The 22,433-nt window shown below is 41.9% G+C and overlaps 1 protein-coding gene across 11 annotated transcripts in view; it reads left to right on the top strand.

The window, feature by feature from the left end:
• LOC122574501 (protein Fe65 homolog) overlaps window positions 1-22,342 on the top strand; it is a 149,268-nt gene extending 126,926 nt beyond the window's left edge. For 5 of the 11 annotated variants that reach the window (XM_043742192.1, XM_043742201.1, XM_043742182.1 and 2 more), the window contains 12 exons: window positions 12,550-12,702; window positions 14,551-14,780; window positions 14,918-15,036; window positions 15,119-15,231; window positions 15,338-15,536; window positions 15,622-15,749; window positions 15,852-15,857; window positions 15,935-16,185; window positions 16,256-16,458; window positions 16,525-16,701; window positions 16,777-16,915; window positions 17,056-22,342. In XM_043742192.1, the coding sequence (XP_043598127.1) occupies window positions 12,550-12,702; window positions 14,551-14,780; window positions 14,918-15,036; window positions 15,119-15,231; window positions 15,338-15,536; window positions 15,622-15,749; window positions 15,852-15,857; window positions 15,935-16,185; window positions 16,256-16,458; window positions 16,525-16,701; window positions 16,777-16,915; window positions 17,056-17,120 (1,783 nt within the window). In that variant the 3' untranslated portion in view covers window positions 17,121-22,342. Of the gene's footprint in view, window positions 1-12,549; window positions 12,703-14,550; window positions 14,781-14,917; window positions 15,037-15,118; window positions 15,232-15,337; window positions 15,537-15,621; window positions 15,750-15,851; window positions 15,858-15,934; window positions 16,186-16,255; window positions 16,459-16,524; window positions 16,702-16,776; window positions 16,948-17,055 lie in introns of all 11 variants that reach the window. The other 6 variants (XM_043742219.1, XM_043742224.1, XM_043742210.1 and 3 more) reach the window with 6 other exon arrangements.
• The last annotated feature ends 91 nt before the right edge of the window (window positions 22,343-22,433 follow it).

The following is a 22,433-nucleotide window of genomic DNA, read 5'->3' on the forward strand; positions in this document are numbered from 1 at the left end:
ATAATCTCGTCTCGGCTGAAACCCCGGAAGGACTTTTTCTAGTATTACTCTTTCTCCTATCCGTGATAGCCTCCGAGACGCCTTTGTCCTCCACTCTGCCCCTGAATCGGCCGAGCTTTTACAAAGCACCACGCGGCAAGACTTATCAAGCGCACCAACTTCCCTGGATCGCCGATTACGTCGCACAGGTATTACCGCAAGAAAAAGTGCGAAGAAAGAAAAAACGGTCTCAAGCAAAGGAAGAGCAGGAAGCCATCGTGCTACAGGGGTTACCATTTTCAGAATTTATGCGAACGGTACATGCGTACTTGCTTGTTTGCTTGTTTACGTCGTTGCGAGATTAGTAGAGTTTCTCATTGTTACACGAAGCGAATCTGCTTTCATTTAATATAGCGGATGTTGATGGGCTCTGTATTAAACATCGTCTCGCGTACGAGATTTGCGAGATTATTATGGAAGGAACAGTTTAATTGTTGAAAGGTTATGTTGGGCCGTATACTCGTAGAATACAGAAGTGGTGGATTTCAGAATATCCTTTTGTTATGGTAATATGGCAGAAGTAGTCTTTGTTTCCATTAACAGGAGGCTGTATGAGTCTTGATGTAGAGTTGGAATTATTATAAAGGTAATGTTGGAAGAGATAGAAATACCGATGTATGTGATGTAAGACTCGATGAATCTTAATTTGGTATTTAAGCTGTAAAAAAAGAAAAGAAAAAAAGGCCAGAGTTTATATCGAGCCTCCAACGTCGATTGAACATTGACTCTTCAAGAACACGTAGTCTTTTGGCTCACCTAAAATATGCGATTCCATATAAGGGACACGTTGACTGCTGTCAATATTCCTGCCCCTATTTTATCTTTGCTCGTGTTCGACTTCTCCCTTGGCCCGATAAAAAAACGTATACGATAAATGGACCGACGTGTAAAAGCCCTAAATATTTTTCGATGGAAAGAACCATGAAATTTCCTCATCCTCGAATAAACGAATATGTTCTGCAGACGTATATAAAACATAAAATGCCAAGCGAAGTCGATGAAATCACTCCTTGCACGCGTAGTTGATCGATATCTTTCTGGTCGACGCTTCCGACGTCGTACCGTTAGATTAAAATCTATTTTTTAAAAAGACGAACGAAGGAGGAGGGGAATGTATTGTGATCTGAAAGACAGAGGGTAAAACATGGAGTATCGTAATAAAAGAAGAAGAAGGGAGCTCATAAACCAGCAAGCCGGCTAGCGATCCTTTTCAGAACCGACAGTTTATTAACCGCATTGTACGTGCGAATTCCGTGCCGAAAGAGAATGCTCGATTTAGTGACGTCAATCATAAAGCTTTACGGTCGACGGCGAAAAAGTTTCGCGCTTTAATCGCGACTTCGCGGTCTTCGCTTGTTGTTTGTGTAATTTATTCGACACGCAAGAGCTTGTTTCCATTATTATTATTTTCAAGGACGTAAAGTATAAATATTAAAAAGTACCGCCAGTAATGCCTTTTTAAATGCCCTACTATAGGTATATTTGAAATTCACAAAGCTTTTCCTAGAACACGTTATTCATTTTCTTTCCTTTATTCTGCGAACAGCGTAAAAGAACCAGTAACGACAGATTTCTAAAGCCGAACAATTTGACCAGAGGAAACATCGCGCGAAATTGAATAAGAAATATTCGTAGATTTAAAAAATTGCTTGCATTAGCTTTATTTGCGCGAAACGTTTGTGTGTACTTTTTTCCCAGTTCAATGTTGACGGGGATAAAAAATTTATACGAGAGCAGTGGCTGTCGATTTACTTATGCTCTCCATTATACACATAGTAAATACGCGGATAATTATAAATAAATACCTGTATACGTATATAGTTATTTTTCCCAATAGAAAGCAACAAAAGTTTTATCGGAAGCACCTACACGTTTTTATAATTAGAGAACAAAGAGATCTGAAACTCGTCAAAGCGATGATTTTACCAGTTCTACGTGGTGTGAAAGACCAAGACAATTTCCAGAATATTTTTATAAATCGAATTACTCACTCGAGAGGCACGGTATAGTCAATTAACGATGGGCAAGGATAAACCGAGGGACCCAAAGTTATACACGGATCGTGGACGCGAACTATATCCGGCGACGCTTCGTGTTTCTCACGGATATGAGTCACCTTTGGAACCAAGAACTTATCAAGTCGTTCGGATCGTTTATCGAAACTTTCTGATTACGAAACTGTCATAGTTTCGTAATCGTTTCAACCCAAAATGACCTCGTTCCTTACTTGCGTGAACCTTAGAGAAGTTTGCTTATTAATATTTCGCGGCAAATAACTCGTGTCAATTCCTCGTCTATTTTATATACGTGTACGTAAGTACTTTTAACTTGTTAACTCTTAAACGCGGAGTGTTGCTATTTGACAGCATACGTATATTTCCCAACGTAGCAGACGTATTTCAATATCAATCGTAGCTATTATCGCCTCTTATATTTACGGTCTTATTAAACTAAAGTGCTTAAAAACTTGTGCTGTACAACCAGCAAGATAAGCAATCTATCATATTCCCACGATACGTCATTTGTTTATATATTTTATAACCGAATATCAAACTCTTCTCAAATGAGAAGAACGCGTCAAACTAGTTTTCCACGATTTATTAAATAACTCATTAATCTGTGGATGTTTTATTGTATTGGATTGTCGGAAAAGTGTCTTTCTTTACAGACACATCTTTTACAACGAAGCATTTTTATACAAACGTGAAACCTAATCTGTCGAACGTCGCGATCTTTATTCTGATAGAACAAAATGTATCGTACGTAATTCGATAAAATAATTTAAAAGGGAAAATGTTGTGCATCCATTATTTCCTCATAAAACGAAAGAAACTTATCGGACGACCTAATATTTGAAGAAACCGTGCATCTAAAAATCAAAATACCGATGAAGGGCATTATTTTTCCACTATATATAAATATTGAAATATTGTTTGAAAATAATTACTCAACTGTACACAAGAATGAGAAGTCTTGCGCATCTAAATTCAAGCCATGACTTCCGGCGCCATACGATATTTATAGAATTTAATCTGAACGTGAAAGACGGTATCTTGGAAGAGAGCAAGAACGCGTTACCGAACTCCATAGCGTTCCTTCCTCCGTTCTAAACTTAATTACCTCAGTTCACTGTGTACAGCCCTGAAACCCTTTGGAAGGGCGCAGAGTCCGCAGGGAATACGTTGTCGGTTCGACCAGACTTAAATGGCTACCCTTCTTGCGCAAGCCAGTCGATTCCAGTGATAATATTTGGAAGAGTATCGTGCCCTTTTTCGTATACCACTTATCAACTATTTCTTAGAATATCCTTTAAGACGATGGAAATAAATTTAGTTTCAGATCCGAGTAAAGACACCAGACAAAAAAAAAAGCTTCGACTTTTCTGCGTTTATTTCCTGGTTATATTATTACGAATCTGTTACTTATTTGTTATTTATTACACACATACGAAGGTATTTGAATATTTACCATAGAAAACTTTTGTGTTTAAAAGAACTTGTCTTATTTGGCGATATAATCGCGATGATCGAATCTCAACGTAATATCGATGAGATTTTTTAATGTTCCACACAAAGATACACGATATATTTATAAAAGGTTTCCACGTGCGTTCAAATACTTTGTGATCAATCGTATGCTTTCTAACGTAAACTACATCGAATAAAGCAAAATTTGTTGGAGCTTTCCAACGGATACAAGGCGGCCAGATGCCGCAACACTTAACGTGGAACGGCTCAACATCAATTACGCGTCACGATCACAGTGTTTTACTCTCCGTCGATATAATCGATACCTAACTCTCATTTACCCTCATCCAGTGTCGAAAGACTCTCCCAACTCTATCAAACATTTTCAACAATCTGCCTAAACTGAAATCGAGACCAAACATTCCGCCGCGTTCCCAGTCGAGTGATCCCGATCGGAATTCCACCCTCGTGATTCTAAAACGAAATCAAAACAGCTCGTCTAACCCCGATGAAGTACGGCAACCCGCGAACGCGATAACAAAGCCCGGTTGAACGATCTGTGCCGTGAAAAGTCAGGAAAAAAAAACGCGTGCACGCTAATCGGTTTTTCCTCTCGCGAGTGGCGCGAAAAAAGCGAGAAGGCGCTCGCGCGATAAGACTTGTAGAGCTAAACGACGGCGGTCTCGAGCATCTAAACCGACGATAGTAGGGGTCGTTCGAAATGGAATAGGGAGGATAGGGTGTCAGGGGTGAACGAAATGGACGAGGGACGGCGTGGGACGCAGAGGGGTTGCTGGTAGTGTGTATTGATCGAGCTAGAGGAGCACCCCCCGACTCCGCTGTACTTCGTACGAACGCCCACGTACGCGGTGTTTCGCTCGTGTACGATTCTTTCTTCTTATATCGTTCGTTTTCATTTCACCTTGGCAGCCGTCGTTCGTCACCCTTCTCTCTCTCTCTCTCTCACACATATACACACGCACACACGCAACCCCCTGTACCCAGTGCTTCTTTCCTACCTGCGAGTGTCACACCGAACGCCTAACAGATTACGCGGCCTCGCATCCGATTAATGGTCCGCCGTGTAAGTAATTCTATTTGGCGTCTCTTGCTCGAGAAAATTGATGGCCTGTTCCCCTCGCTCGTGCAACGACTCAGATTGCCCAGATCCGTGAATTTTGAATCGGCTTGTGATTGATTGAGAATGGTAATTAAACCGCTCGTTGCCCGTGGCGGGGAATCGCGAAATTGATGAAGCGCTAGAACAGTTCGTTTGGAAGTTTGAAATTCGCCGCTCGGGTCGTCGGGGTACCATTGTTTTGTGGTTACGTGGATCATCGGTGATGAAATCTTTGTTCGATACTGATATTTCTAAATAGGTAAAATAAGCGACCGGGTGTACAGGCTGGCAGTTTGGAATCGATTCGTGTTTCGTGGAACTTAAGTACGTATTTTTAAAGAATGAGGAGATATAGGAAGTCTTGTATTTGAGAATGGTTTTTAGTCGAAAATCTATCGGGAGAAGGGAAATTGCTACCGTCGTCTGTGGTATTAACTTCGAATTGGTAACAGAATTCACGGAAGAGATTCGATAGTATAGCTGGGAAACTGATCCGATGCTTTCAGCCTACGATGTATGTTTCTTTGTAAAAGAAAAGAATCGTAATTAGACTGCGGATGTTCGTGCAGTTGTAGAAAATTTAATTTCTATGTCCAATATACACGTAATGTACAAAAATAGACGAAATATCAGAAGCACTCTTTAGAATATTCACAGGGTGAAAGAGATATTTGTACGCGTTTACAAAAATATGAATTTGCACAAAGTTTCGCAGTCTAGTTATAATTCATTCGCAACTTACGTTCTGGAAATTTCAATTTTATGAGATCACTAAACTGTTAACAACGATAGAAATTCATTTGTAAAGCAAAGTGCGTGCAAGTAGAACGCGTATACTACCAGATGCAGTTAAATCAGTCGCATTCATCCCTTCGTACGTGACTTGTCGCTACATCCCTCCCGTTAATTGTAAATATACCAGCAGTGACACGCGTGATAACCTAACACTTGAGATAAAGATTGCACGAAAGCAACGCAACATTGGACGTGTTAATCGTAATTCGAAATCTTTCCACCCTTCAGCGAATAAAATTACAAGGTCGACCTGTAACTGATCGCAACCTCGGTCACGATCGTTCTAAACCAACGGTTTTTCCACCAGAGACCGCAAATTCTTTACGATCTTGCTATTTAAATAATAGACAAATACCTGATCTCGTGAAGTCCATTACGCCGAGTGTCTGTTAACTGCGATTCAAACGGTCCGCAGGGAACAGAAAATCCAGCGATTACCAGTCGAGTCACGATTACGCGAAAGAACTAGAATCCGATTGCGTCGATCGGCTTTTCAGCCGAGAGCCTCGCGCCAAACGGACTGTCTAATTTCCAGCGATATCCGGACACCGGTGTTCCGGCCAGAAATTGCAAAGTTGCGTATACCGTAATCATGGTCGCGGCGGATAGAGAACTTGCCGGTGTAATTTACGGTTCAGCCAGGTGCGTCAGAAGTTGCTCACCTTACGACCTAATTGGGTTTAATTACAACTCACTGAAAGTTACGGCAACGCCGTGTGTCCATATATAGGGTGGGTTTACAATTACGAGCCGCCGACAGCTGATTTCAGTTACCGTGATCGGCCATATTACGTAGCCGTCTATGATTTCTCGTCGTTGCCGTCTGTGCCGGCTCTGGTTCTTGCTCCTAAGGTCGTGAAGCTAACCACCAGCCACGGTTTATATTAAGATTTCCTACGCTCTCTCCTATTTCTATCTTCGCTCGAGTTTAGATCTCTTGGATAACGACACGATTCTACGTTAGGTTAGCAGTCTGTTCGCTGGTTTCTCTGATCGTTCATGTGTCTGAAGGTAATCACGAGCAGAGCAAACAGAACGGCTAATCGATCATGAAACCGGTTGCCAAACGTGATTCGATTCACGCTTTGATTGGAAGGGTACCATTAGGGGATCGAGTCTCGACTATGGCGCCAAAGGTAACTCGAATGAGATGGAAATCTCGCGATACAGGTCGACGAGGAATTTAGTAATGTAATTGGATTAATACTCGATAATACCTCCACTTCTCTGTGGTGGTATTATTTTACGCAGAGCAGACGTAATTCAGAAGATATACAATTAGGGTTATTAGAGTAGATTTAGAAGAGATGGGCATTTGCTCCAGGTCGTTTGCTTCCGATATCTTTATTTTCATACGAGGATGGCATATCTAAAAAATCTTCGATTTTAAGATTTTACTTGGATAAGAATGTCATAATTACATTATAGCATTTATCAAGAGATGTCACAATTTTCCCCTTTCTTTAATCGTAAAGAATATGTATATATAACATTTTATTAGAGATCCTCAAAATCAATGTAATATTAGCTAAATTGTAAAAAGAGAATGTGAGCAATTAATAATTGTGTATTTCAAGATTTGTCAAGATTTTTGTCTGTGTCAAATCTTTTTCCCTATCTTACTTTTTTCAATCGTGTCACTTTTCTAGCAAGAGATCGAATTTCCAAACTAATAACGAAATTTTATGTGCTCTGCCTTCACTATCGTATGAGAATAGCGCTTATCGACATATTTATTCTTACGAAAAAAGGCACGAAGTAATTTTCGTCGCTACGCACGCCAGTAGACGCTGTATCGATTAAAGAAGTATTAAATTCATCATTCATAATATCAACTTTGGCTGTTTCGACTTTGTTACTTGCGAAACAGCCCAACGAAATTACAGTGAAAATACTGCGAGGAATTCCCTTGTACGAAGAAAAGAAACTAAACATTGACGCTGGTGGGTTGTACAATATTCTCTGTGGCCCTTGGACCGTAAGCTACGAGCCTCTGTGACTTACATTCTGCCAGGCACGTCTCGAGAGAACGTAATAAGAGACCCGGGAAACGGAATCTAAACGCGCGAAACACTGCTTGCTCGGAAGTCGCGAACGACTTGCGGCGCAACATTGTTCTCCGTAGTAAGAGATGCAAATGAGCGGTTCTCTCTTTTCCTTGTAGCATGAAGGTAGTATCGAAGCTATTCCACAGAAGCGATTTTCAGGTAGTTATTTTGTCGCACAGTAATTACGCTGTAAAATATTGTTTTTCACCTCATATCGCTCTTAGTGGTTTTACTCGAACGATTTTATTCATTTCACGAATGATTGCTGGACGCGTCAGGATTTCATTGCCGCCGATTTAACATTGGTCCGAAGAACGTATCAGTGAAAATAAGGAAAAAGTATAGGATTTTGGGTGCACGGATAATCAACGTTCTCCTAAGATCTACATTTACGCTTCGCTTTCTGATTTAATTACAAATAAAGAAGAATGTTCTCCATATTTTTATCTGACGCGGCATATGTTTGTCAAATTATTATCAAACACCAGGTATAATTTAATTGAACGGAGAATGCGTTCGCGAATATTTCTCTCTTCCGAAAGATAAATACCAGTTATCGCTATCACCTGAATTTCACATTGTGCGCGTATTAACACTGTGCTGACCAGTGGCGCTACGGAATCGTCATGTTAATGACCACTGACGTTATTGGCCTCGTGCGAGTGTCAACTATTAGCGTATAATGGCCATAGCTAAATTTTGTACAGCTCCCTTATACATTTAGAGGAATGTCTCTAACTGGTATTAAACGCGGATTCGACTCGTGGAAACGGCACATAGCGACGAAATAATGCTCATCGTCGTGTGTGTTTCGCTCGTACATATATGTAAATGTACAAATATTCCTAATCGTACGCCCACGTCAATTAGCAACGACCAAATAATGCTCATTGTCATGTGTGCTTCACTGGCGCGTATCTATAAATGTATAAAATATGCTTAACCACACATCCAATTTCTATGTACACGTAATGTACCTACTCGTGTGGAACGCGTGAATCGTGAAAACGTTAGTTCGCCGGAAAATGCATCGGCTGTCCAAACATCCGTAGTCTAAAACATTCGGCCGTAAAGTCAAAGCGAAAGAGCGTAGGTTCGTTAGCAAAGGGCGCAAGAATCGCTCGTTTCGTGTTAGCCAGCTGCGATCGGTACACAAACGGACAATTGGCCGCCGCGAAAGTTGTCGCATCGACGACGATCGATAGAGAATTCCCGCAAAGGTATTCGGCTTAATCGATCGCCATCCGCGCTCCGACCGCATTTATGTACATTGCCTTCCTCCCCGTAACTTCTGGCGAATTTCCAAGCTTCTGGCCGTACCTTTGCTAACCCACATACTTGCTTAAAACGGTGTTATTAAGCTGCGGACAGTCGTTCGCGCGAAACCTCGCGCCTTCCTTCTCCATTCCAAGTGCAGATAGTTCTTGGTCCTCCCTGTTTTCCCGACAATGCACTCTCTTCGTTCTCTACTTTCCTTCTCTCTGTTTCTTGTCTCCTTCTACTTTAAGCGTTCAAAGCTATATGCACTGTAAAGTCTGCATAAAAGACGTCTTTCTATGCGAAAGTTCTAAACGAAAACACGTGATTGCGATAGCATTCGAACAAGGAAAGGGGTTTGTTTCGCATGGCGCATGATTCAAAGGGAAGCTAACGATCGCAGTGTGTTAATACGTTTTTGTACGAGAACAGAGACATTCTTTTTCAAGGGGAATCATAAGTGGAAACTACAGGCACGAAACGTAACGAGTACAATTTTTACTGATTTTCTGATTTGAATGTTATTTAGTCGTTGAAGGATCGTGCTTTAAATACGATATAGTTGAAAAGGAGGGCAACCTGCCTGATTCTGTTTACAACGGATAACAAATTCATGAAATTTTGTGAAAAAGCTAATAACGTACCAAATATTGAAACTGCAATGATTTTTATTTGAAAGTTTCATGAGAACCCTACGATCAGATTTAATAAACAGACGATTTTGGTAATTCGTATTTGATTAATTGACAAGATGGAATTTAATGTTGCTCTCGTACGAAGATTAGCTTCTCATTTGATTTTGTAATTGGATACGTGTCTTTGTCATCCTCTGGAGCATTCAAAAAGTAGTAAGAACATTAATTATATGCAGATTGGTATTAATCAAATTAAACTGACATTAGAATTACCAATATCAGATTATTCTCTTCTTCGACAATTTCGTACTAAAATACCACTTTTTACTTACCAAATGACGTAAAAGCCAGACAATTGTAATTATTTTTGTGGCGTCAAAAAATACGAAACACCTGACTCGTCGTATCTTTTCCCTGCGGCTTTCAATTTTAATTACATTTCTGGAACGCGTCGAGATTCCCTTTATAAATAATGTACGTACATTGTACAAATATCAACTGCAGCAGCATAAAACGCGCCGCGTTCTCTGGTTTTGTTTCGATATTTTGAGCCGGTCAAAGAGGTGTGTTTAGAGAGCTAATTAACGACATATGGAAGAAATTACAACATGTTCGTTGGAAATTGTAATTAACGGTTACCAGTTACGTCTACCGAAACCACTGTCGCGTTTATTAAAGCTCGATGGCCAGTCACAGAAATATATGACGCGAAGGTGTACAATAGAGAAAATTTAATATCGGACCGACGAAGACCCTGACAAGTCCGCGTCAACTCAAAATATGGTCGAAGTCGAGGGAGCAGAGGGATAAGTGTCATTCATGGTCGGGTCATCCGGTCCGGATAAAGGATCGAGTTTCTGACTGTCAAAAGGGATCGAGATTCCCTCGAATAACCTATCCGTCCTTTTGCCTTCGCATCTTGATACACGATGAATTAATAACCTATCGGATTCTGATAAAAATTGTTATTGCTGTCGAAGAATCCTACCGTCAGCGAGATATCGTCCGAGAGCTTTTAGCTCGGAAGACAAATATTTTTCCATCGGACGATTCGTTACAGTGAAACTTGTCCAAGTAATGGATTATGAATGCGAAAGATTGGAAGAAATTGGTAGCTTAGCCGTCGGGTTTGGTCACCTTAGCAAGAAAATGTGAATCAACGTCGAGACATTTCAAAGATCCGGAGACTCCGCTTTTCTTAGCATAGTGATGGATAACCGTGATCTATATGAGAAGGCAGGAACACGGTATTGAAGATCGCGCTTGCTACTGCAGCAAGATATTACAGAACCTTCGGAGGGTGTCATAGTTGCAAGAAGAAAATGCATCGGTGGGATGATGGGAAAGAAATCGTTTAAAAAGAAAGTTCCAGCTAGCTATACTTACGGGCTTACGAACGCGATAAATCATTCGAAAGGTAGACGTCAAAGTCTATTCGTGGCTTAACGAAACGTATTTCTCTCATAAAGGAATCTATTTCGAAAGGTGTCCTGTGGAAAATAGATATTAGTAATTATCCGAGGATAAGGTGTCGTTGTAACGTTCCACGAATATCTTATAATGGAAATAATAAATGATTTCCAGAATAGATGACGTCAAAGTCTGTTCGCAGATTCGGTTAACTACAAATAAAACATGGATATTCCAAAAATCATTGAGAATGCAAACATTAACGAATCGTAAAAAGACTAGAAATAATTAAGAAATATTAGGACAGCTGCTGGTTGTACCTCGAGCGTCAACATCGACAATATTTAGGACACTTAGACAGGGACGTACACGGTATATCAAAAACTACTCCTTATACTTTATATTTGCGAGAAAATTGAAATCCCAGTGGCGATCAGAAATTAAAAGTTGACCGGTTCGAGATCGAAGGAGACGGCGAAGACTAGGCCAAACGACGCTCCGGAGAGACGAACGACGTTAGTCAGCAAACCGCTCGGCTAATCCCCTAATTACTTCGACATGGTTAGCGACCCTGTACTAACCACGTCGGTGCCTGGCTCCGTTCCCCAATCGTTAATTAAAATGGCACTTCCTTGCAGCCGCGGTAATTTCCAGCCAGTACGGCGCGCACAAATCACGACGCGACGGTTAATCGAGCTCGTCTTTAAGCCGTTGTACTCGCTCATTGGAAAATTTATAACCGTCGATACTATTTTCGCCGGTAGCTCGACTCACAGTCGAGTTTTTCACTTTGAAGCTCCCAGAATAAATAGACGGAACAGTTACCTCTGAATTATAACGACGCCTATAGGCGTATTTAATTATTCGATGGAGTAGGTGGCGATCGTTTTGTCTGATATGTCGCGTAGGCGAATGTGATTTTGTGAAAGAAGGAAAAAGGTAGTGAAAAAATATGCTTGACACGATTATGGCACGATTTCTTGAAAAATTGCGAAATTTTGAAATACAGGAAAGAATTCTAATGGAGTTTTTGTAGGAGGAAATAAGGGTAGACGAGGTTGTAGTACAGTTTTCAAGGAACTACGTCGATTTCCAAGAAATTCTCGTAACGAAAATTCCATTATTCCCTTTTGAAATTTCAGTGAAAATTGAATTTTTGTATTACCAACGTTGTAAACTACATTCGCTGAAACTGACGTCATTCGTGATATTTTCACCACGAGAAAATAAGAAAACATTTGTAACGCGTATTTATAAAACGAGAAGTAGGTTCTGAACAAAATCTATTTGCAACGCGTATCAACGCTCGATTCGACTGGTCAAAAATATCAGCGGGAAAATTCGCTTGTATAAATACCACACGGCCGGCGAATGCTACTAAATCGAAGTTTAATTATGCAAAGTACTGTCAGTGGACAGTTATCCATTCACATCATAACGAAGCCAGGTTCATGACTTTGTAATAATCGCATCGATATGATAATGCGACCATCGCGTACAATGTATGCATCAACCAGAAACCGAATACGCTCGATTTCATACAATTTCGGTCATCGAATGGCATCAAAAAACTTCCCCGCAAGAAACCTACTCTTGTTTATCATGAAACGCGATAGAACCGTATTTACTCCGTACACTCGACCTATTTGAACACGATTCTATCGTCGATAAAAAATAGAACGACAGAGAAAATGGTAGTGAAAATAATAGAGAAAACGAAACATGGTCCAACGACGATCGATCCCTTAAGTAATGCGCACGACGACGTGCTGATTCAGGTACCGCAGCGAGGGTGTTGCGGAGTCTGCTCTGGTCGACGACACCCTCAACGGAAATCCTCGATCTTCGTCGTCGTCTTCCTCGATTCTGCCTCCCGTTCAGTCAGCATCCGCGGACACGGTCGACGCTGCGAATCTATCGGATTCGAGAAAGTACGTACGATAGAGCCACTCGTCGTACCCAGAAACCTTATTAAATCGCTGCACTATTTCTTAATCGAACAAAGTTGTTGCTTCACAGTCTTCTGTTTGTTGGATGTTCATATACGTATACATATTATATTATTGTTGTTATTGTTGTTGTTGTTACTATACTATTTGCTGGCTGCCCCGCTGCTACACACAATTTCGTTTATTATTATATTCTTAAACAAATAACCGCTAGCGTCGTGTCTGGATACTTGTTCCAGTATATTTATATTATATATATATATGTATATATCTGTATATATATATATATGTATATATATATATAATTCAATGGCTGACCCGATGCGATTTTCACCTGTAATCGCGAGCTTTTGTAGGCGGCAATGCTCCTCGCTGCTCCGTAGGAAACTCGAGCCCGAGTTGTTGTTGCTTATCCTTGTGCCAACCTTCCCCTCCATCCAACACCCTGTATACTTTGCAGTATTGTGAAGTTTGTTGGCTGTGGACGCGTTCAGCATTGCATGCTAGGTACACCGCGCAGGTTCGAAACGTGGGACGCGTGATCAATCGAGTATTCGAGGTAACTCCTCTTCGTATCTCTCGGTCGACTACGCCGCCCATTTTTTTCAAATATTCAGTTTGACAAAGAGGATGTAAGCATTTAGACGTAAGATATATGGGAAATTGTGATCAAAGTTTGGCTTGTGGTGAACGACAAGGAAAAAAGAACAGGAAGCAAAGAAGGAGATATTCTTTCTGATTAATCAAACACGGAAGGAAACGCGCTCGATGGAAGATCGCACTTTTCCCCAAGGAAAAAAAACACGTCAGTTCCGTTGAAAACGTGGAATAAAGCAAAAATTCTGCCCGCCAGACATACCAGACTCTTCACGGTGCTCGCATTAGAAAGTAAAACCAAGTTTTCCCCGGGTACGCGTCGATCTTTCGACCGCGCCTTTATCCGCTAGAAAGTGGGCGTCTGAATGCCGCATCAGTACCTACGGCCTGAAGAATGGATTTTATTCCACTGAGCGGCAGTGTTCCGCACAGCGGAATAAAATCAACTCCTATTCGATATAGATTCACGTCTACGAACGTTTCACTGTCGCTGCACCGCTTTTATCATGTTTTTAATGTAGCACTCTCTTCGTCCATCGGTACCGTTTATGCATCTCGTAGATTGTTTTATCACCATTGTGAAAGTAGCGGATCGTCGCGAAACATCAAGAAAAGAAATTCCAACGTGAACGAAGTGTCTGTGAAAATCGATCGATTTAGTTCATCGCCGGTTTCTCGTTTCACTCGGTACTCGTGGTAATTTCTATTCTCACCTGGTACGTTAATCACAAGCTGCGCGCTATTCCCAGTAAGTAGGTCCGATGACGCGTGCAATCATCGACGCGATCGCGATTCGTCATTGTCGAATGCTAGTCACGCGATCGATAAAACTCTACCAACCACCGTCCGTTGGTCAATTACGTGATCCGTAATGCGATTGATCGTAATGCGAACGGCGATAAGTAAAATGTTAACGAGGACCATCCATCTGTACCTGGCGCGCGTACCTTCCTCCGCTTAACGTCGAATTATAAATCTGATAAATCGTCGTCCGCTTGCGAACGATCAGAACATATACGCGTACGCGATAATGTAACCTTGGCGAGAACGACGTCAAAGTAGAACGTTGAAATTAGCATCGTTGCTTCGAGGCTGCGGTCTTTTTGCTTTCGTAAAGTCTACTATATCTATCAGAGTAAATTCTCGTGGTAAAGTGAGTGGTTAGAATCGCACAGAGAATATCGTAGGGTATGCTCGTACAATGTGATAATCTTGAGCCGTGGGATATTACAGTTATTGCGAGAAGGCGGATAACGAAACGACAGAAATGGGAGGCGTTCCGCACGTGGAGGGTGGATTGAACAGCGAGCTGTACGCGGTTCCTGTGAAGCGGAGACAGCCCAAGGATCAAAAGAACAATACCACTGTGCAGAACAATACCCAGGAGAAGCCGGCAGAGGTGGATACCACCGATTCCGAGGATAAAGATGAGAATCTGCCACCCGGATGGCAGAAACACGAGGGTGAGTATCGGATCTGAGCTAGCGAATGAATACATTACCGATAGATGGCTTGTTGTAAACTTATTTACATCGAGACGAACCAAAAACGCGAAACGTTTATTCGGATCGATTCGACGAACGATTCAATTTTCTTCCAGACGAGAATGGACCGTACTATTGGCACGTTAAAAGTGGAAATATACAGAGAGAGCCTCCAGAGGCGCCGCCACATTCCAAGAGGGAGTCACGCAGGAGTCTTATCAAAGACAACGACAGCGTGAGTAGAGATTTAAAAAAGTGCTTTTAATAAATAGAAATTTGGAAAGAGTACTTTTATGATTCGATGTTATCGATAACAGATAAATAATTTCCACACTCTGAGCGGCATGGTGAACACCGTCACCCGCAGTAACACGAGCTCGGCCCTGGATCAGGAGTTGGAAAACAAGAGAAAAGTGGAGCTAGCTCTCAAGTAAGATATCGTCGATACTTGTTTGTCAGTGTTTCTTCGATATAATGGTTCGTTTCACAAACACACGCACACTCTCTCTATCTTTGTCCGTCTGTTCACCTTTCAGACGAAGGAGCTATCCCGCACGTGCGGACTCCGAAGGCAGGGACAAACCTATCAGATTCGCTGTACGCTCTCTTGGATGGACAGAAATCGCCGAGGAGGACCTGACGCCCGAAAGAAGCAGCAAGGCTGTCAACAAGTGTATCGTAGATTTGTCGCTGGGTAGAAACGATCTTCTCGATGTGGTTGGGCGATGGGGTGACGTTAGTGTCAATTGCGAATTCAATTTTTTATGTTGCAAGGAAAATAAGGTGGCTACTAAAATATTTTGATTTTAAATGTTACCAGGGCAAAGATCTGTTTATGGATCTGGACGAAGGCGCGCTGAAACTGATAGACCCAGAGAATCTTACCGTTCTCAACACACAGCCAATTCACACGGTTAGGGTGTGGGGTGTTGGCAGAGATCACTGCCGGTAAGTAAATCTCGACGGATACTCGAAGCAGTTCTAACCATCTTTATAATGCATTTATGATTCACGTTTCATGTCTGTTCCATCTGATTGATCCTCGCACAGTGAAAGGTAAGACGCATTCCAAACGATGACATTTAAATTCTTTCGCAATCTGTTAACCTGTCGACGCGTCATTTATCTTTCAGAGACTTTGCTTACGTGGCAAGAGACAGATCGACCCGGAAACACATGTGCCATGTGTTCCGTTGCGATATCCCGGCGCGCACGATCGCGAACACGCTGCGCGATATTTGCAAGAAGATCATGATCGAGCGGTCGCAACACCAAAATCTCGCGAAACCAGTCGACATCAATGGACGAACTAGTTTGGCCACAAGACCGACTAATCTACCCACAGAGCATAGACGCTTCCATAGAAACGGACAAGCACTAGTCAGTAAGTAATTTCTAAAGTTTGAAGATTTTATTTCAGGCGAGAACTAGATGAAACATTGACCTGTTTTCAGCACAATCGTTTCCAACACCGATGGAGGAGCCAAAAAAAGTGTTGCGAGCACAATATCTCGGATCCATGCAGGTTTCTCAAGCAACTGGAATGGAGGTTCTGAATGACGCGATAGATCACATTGTAACTAACACACCGATCAACCAGTGGCGGAACGTGAACGTGGCAGTTGCACCCAGTATGATTTCCATCCTTACACCGAACGTAAGTGGATCGATGTGTAATAATATTTTTAAGGAGGACAGACAGAAATAGTGGTACCTATTTCAGGAAGAAAAACTTATCACCGAGTGCAGAGTACGTTATTTGTCGTTCCTCGGCATCGGTCGCAACGTGAAACAGTGCGCCTTTATAATGCACACCGCGCAAGATCTTTTCATCGCACACGTCTTCAATTGCGAGCCTAGCAGCGGAGCCCTATGCAAAACTATTGAAGCTGCTTGCAAGGTGATTAATTTGTTAAAACGATTCCGTGTATTTTTCTAGACTTATTCGATTTACATTCTGTGCTTAATTATACAGCTGAGGTACCAGAAATGCTTAGACGCACATCCGCAAGGCTTTAGAAACGCTAGTAGCCTGAATACTCCAAGTGGAAAGGGTCTTGGCGCTACCTTGAAATCTCTGGTTGGTTCTTTGACTGGGCGTAGAAACAAGCAGGGTGAGTCCTGAGACGAGGCTCTCTCGCTGCAGGTAAATGATTGTTCGTAGCTGCTACAATATTATCTAAAACGAGAGAAAAAACAAAACGACCAAGTACGTTTTCTCGCGATCGATGAACGATACGATCGCCAATCATAGAACACTATGTTGTAGTTGATACCTTCGCTCGTTCCTTCGCAGGAACTGTGGCCGCTGCCTGCTGAGCGAGAAGTGATCAGACACAGACATCTGCAATCACCCCTGACCTTGAAGTACTTTAGCGGATCGCCACCGAGCGCATCCCTCAGGTCGCTCCTTTCGCCCTCTCTGGACAACAGGCGTATTCAACTGGCCCGTTGGGAGAGCAATCCTTAAGAGGAATGTAGCTGCAGGTTAAGACGACTCTCGACGAGGAAGAACGAAAGAAGAAAGAAAGGAAGAAAGAATAAAGCAGAAGATCGTATTCTTACGTTAACGACTGAATTGTGAATTCTGCAGAGTGCTATACTAATTACCACAGCTATAGTGGACTACGCTTACGTGTGTCGATATAATGTTATGTATGTTACACGCAGTGTCTGACAAAAAGAAAAAATAAGAAAAGATAAAAAATATATCGTCGGAGAAATAAGACGTGAACCTCGTGGATTGGCGCCACGAAATTCGAGGTAGGATTCTTCTCAAGGTCGAAATGCCCATCGAGTGAACGCTTGCATGTTTCACTTGGGATGACCTTCGAAGAAACGGAGACAGCGTTATCACCGTTTACGATCCTTCGATCGTGATGCGAAAGCACGTTCAAGGAGTGATGGTATCCTGCAAGGTTTGGGACAGGATAGAGAAAATATCTGTATATATACGGGATGGTAATTTGTCGCGCTAAATTTAGTAAATTCGCTGGATTTAAAGGAAGTCCAGAGGAAGAGTGAAAGGGGAACGATGCGTGAGTGACGGAATGACTGAAGTAGCGTCCTAGCGTATCCACGAGGCATTCGAAGATCGAACGAAAAGACAAACAAGCTATAGAGAGCTTAAATGTATAACATACATGTGTATTCTCGAGTGTACAGAAGAAACGAGACGAGGATGACCAGACCACACGAAATAAAACACGTAATACACGTATTATATAGAAGAGACACGCATAGAGATACACACGCGATGGAATACACGAGTACACATATGCATAACATATGCATGCGCAAAGACACAGACGCGCGTACAGATACACGGACACTTACACGAGCAGGTAATAGGAAGTTTATTTTTTATGGCGAATTATAGAAAATAATTTTTTTGCACCTTTTTGAAACGAACGTAATACGAAAAATGCTATAGCGCGACCGTCCTTTAAATCCACGGCAAAGAAAGAGACCGAATCGAACTTACCAAGCTACGTACCGATCTTGACACTCGCAATAAACAATATTATATATTATCGTACGCACAATCGTTGTGCAATAACGCTAACGCCTACACAAAAACGATTAACAACTCTATTCTGTTGAAACGGTGTAACGAATCGTTATCGTCAATCGTTGTTATCGTTGTCGTCGTCGTCGTAACGCGCCTCGCTGAACAAAACTAATTATCGCTGAACACCATCATGCGCTCATGTGTTGCAATGGCGTCGAAAATTTTAACGATAATAAAGTTCCGTATATGGGAGGAATAGAAGCAGAAGAAGAGAAACGAAAGAACATTAACACCCAAGAAATTGTCCAGGGAGCTTATTCACCGCCACGACGATGCCGTTCTGCGGAACAGCTCGAGCATCGACGCTTTAATTCTTGCACGTGTGTGTCACGCGATCACAGAGAGGAATAAATTATATTGCGTACACGTATATTATCCGCAAACTCATTATTCGCACGTGCACAGCGTCGACTGCACCCTTTCACACGCGACGAACGTTCAAAGACACCGTAGACTTGGAACCAACAGAGCGAGGATAGCATTCGCTCTGTTCGGTGTCGGTCAACGGAAATCGTGGCACGTTTTAATGAACGTTGCATCAACGCGCATCGTATTCCGCGAATCATTGCAGCTCGCGTGTTTGCACGTACGTGACCACACAAAAGCGCGACATCGGCGATTCGAAAGTAAACTCGGAGCTTACCAAATTGTACTCCTTACTAGCTAAACGATCGTCGTTTGAAGTGCTCGCGATGCCTAATGTCAATCAGTAGTTTAGAAGAAAAAAAAACCGTGAATAATTAATCCGTACGTGTATCATCGTGCGCCGTTTTCCCTTCGGTTCTCGTTTTCTATCGATAGCTTTAGGCATTTTTCCATACGCGCCGAATTTTTGCAGCAAATCGCAGCGAATTGTACAGAGAACGAAGAAGAAGGTCTACTTCGCCCGATCCTTGATTATTTTCGTACGATAACCTCGCGATTAGACACGTGACGATGTCGCGAACCGACGTCTCATCCACGTTGTTCCGGCTGTAATCGAACACGACTATGCCGACTGACAACAATGTGTCTATCGACTAAATTTTCTTCGCTCGTTCAGTCGCGCTTCTCACGTTTGACCGAAAGAAAAACGTTCCTAGCAATCGCGGCAATACTCTGGTTTGGTTCTCCGCGTGATAAAAAATCTCACGACGGATAGGCGAAATAACGGCGTCATGCAACGATCGAGAAAAACAAGAACGAACCAGAGAAACAAGATGAAACGGGACAAGGAGCGGCAAAATTCACCGGTCGTTTACGTAACAACGCATGTACTGTCAGCAAGAAAGCTACCGTGGCCAGCAGTAGGTCAACGTTAATGTCCCGGAACGAATCGTCCGAAGGGAAAACTGCTTCCGCACGAGAGAACTAAAAAATCTCTCTGATTCTCAAGGAAGAAAGCCGGTTTATTTTCTTGCTTGCAGCACATCCTCGTCGTCCTTCGATGACGGTCACACGTCGTGGTAGCCATCGTCATTGCAAAAGATACAAAGTTGTGCGGGACCCAGAACGAAGAGAGATATTTCTACATATGTAGCGTTTAAATAAGAAGGGTGGCTGGCCAGAATAGGAAAGAAAGTTGAGTGGAGCGAGCGTGAATGTGTTAAATGGTAAGAAAGAGGAAAGCGTGCATGGTGTAGGCTGCTTGATGAGGGATTCTCATGTGACAATTATACGTAGATGAGGATGTAACGATGAGAGACAGAATCGCGAAGATGGTTTTCACCCTTTGTACATAAAAATACATGTGACGAGGATCACCTGCCTTTTACTATAAAGAAGATGAGAAATAAGAAGAGAAATGGTGAGGAACGTAGCGATATTATGAAAGAAAGATGAATAATGCCGCGTGTGCGAAACGCCTCGTCTCATGGCTGAATGTTATATACAATATCTCGGAAGAGAAGGTCCTCGAAGGTCTACTAGCATTGCATCGCGGACCTTTTTGGAAATTCCCTTTCGATCTATCCGCAGCTTCGAATTTTCTTTCGCCTGTATCTATCTTGCGTTCCTTCCGTTATCTGGTCACTCTCAATCTCTACGCGAGTAGGTTTGAGAACCGTGTCACGAACAATAACTAAAAGAAAGCCGCGCGACGAGGCCTCCCGTGCGACCCACGCTCCGGAAACTCGATCATCCACGTTTTATAGGAAAGAACCAGCGATGTTTCTTCTGCTATTGATATATCGTTGATACGATTTCTTGCTTTGATATACGAATATATATATATATAAATATATATATATATACAAATATATATACATATATATGGTTGTTGAATTTACATTATCATAATGTTAGATCGGGCGGACGATCAAGAGTGGCACGAGATAGCCTCGTGAGCGCGACGAGTGCGCAGATAATATGGTATGGATGTAAATATAATTATTATACATTTGTGTAGAAATGTAAGAGACTAAAGAGGAGAGGAGGAAATGTCGAGGAGAAGTTCACAAGTTAAGGACACCATCGTTGCATCTATCGTCCGAGAGATCACTTACGTCAAGTGAAATGAAAAATTGAAACCGACATATTATTCAGGCGTACACTTAACGATACATACATGCACACACGGACATGCAACACACAGGCACAAACATTACACACGAAAGAGAGAACACATACATACACACGTTCACAAAGTACGCGTAGCTTAACTGTCTCCTTAATATAGGTGTTGACACCCTGTCGGGAAAGATAGGAGGATATCGTGAAAAGAGCGAATACTGAAGATACCAACCACGGGTTGAAAGAGGCGGAAAAAAAAAAGAAAGAGGTGGAGGAGGGTAAAGGAGAAGGGAAGCCACTTGTAACTGACATAGAATAGTGCAAACCTAACTATATTTACTGTGACATGTAATATCCTTAATGAAAAAAAAAAAAATGCGATCTACTTGATAGGAGAGTTGTTCTGCACAAACACGATGCTTCATTGATAATTATAGTGTCTCTCTCTCTCTCTCTCTTTCTCTATCTTCAAAAAGTACGTACCTCTCTATACCTTATGGCAATTTAATGTATCCAACACGATATTTTCGATCGACAATTCGTTTCGGCAAATAGAGGACGAACGCTTTTCTTCGCGTTCGCCCTCATTACGGACGACTCTCGTCATCGTTTACTCGATTCGAGCTCATCATTGAAACGAATCACGCGAAGATACGCATCATCGAACGATCATTGTTAATTCTAATTGTAGTCACGGTCACTATCGTCGCGTTAATATGGAGTACAAGTATAGGGAATTCACCGTCATCGTCATGTCGTCGTAGTTAGTGGGAAGTATTCTAAAACGGAAGAAGAGAAAATATCGTTACCACCGACTAGTAAAAATCATGCAGAAGAAAACATATGGATAAGAGAAGAACGGAAAGGAATTTTTATATATACGTATAAAAATATGTATGTATATTCCCGCGTGACGATCGGCTTTGAAACGTCGAGCGATCGATTAAACGTGTAACGTAGACGATGAAGAACGATCGACTTCTTTCGTCAACATTACGAAAAATCCCACGCGGTGCGACGCGATCGTCGTTATCCGAGTGGAGGCCAACGAGATTCTATTTGGAACATTTAGACAAACCAATTTCCGTTCTTTCGTTTATCCCTGGAATAGAATCTTGCTGTGCGCGTGTATCTTGAGACGAGAACAAGTTTTAAAAGCAACGAGGAGAGGAAAAAATAAAAATGAGAACACCGAGCGACGCGTTTCGTAATATTCGACGAGTCCACGTGTCGTTTTTACAGCGTACGAAAGGACAAAACACTTTGTATGCACCCGCCCCCCTTCCCCCATTGTTCATGCCCATTTATATTGCGTAGATGGACCGATCGATAATTATAAACGGACGTGAGAATACTATTATATATATACATATATATACATATTATATATATAAATATATATATATATAAAAGCGACAGAATGAAACTACTGTAACTACACCTGCCTCTTGTGAATAAATGCCTATTTGTTTCTTTTCAATCTCGTTGTTATTCTCATGATAGTTTCAATGTATATCGATCGAACTTATAGCAATTTACCGCAACTGTTACTTACAAAAATAAAAGTCAAT

This window comes from Bombus pyrosoma, linkage group LG2 (assembly GCF_014825855.1).
Source record: "Bombus pyrosoma isolate SC7728 linkage group LG2, ASM1482585v1, whole genome shotgun sequence".
NCBI lineage: Eukaryota > Metazoa > Arthropoda > Insecta > Hymenoptera > Apidae > Bombus > Bombus pyrosoma.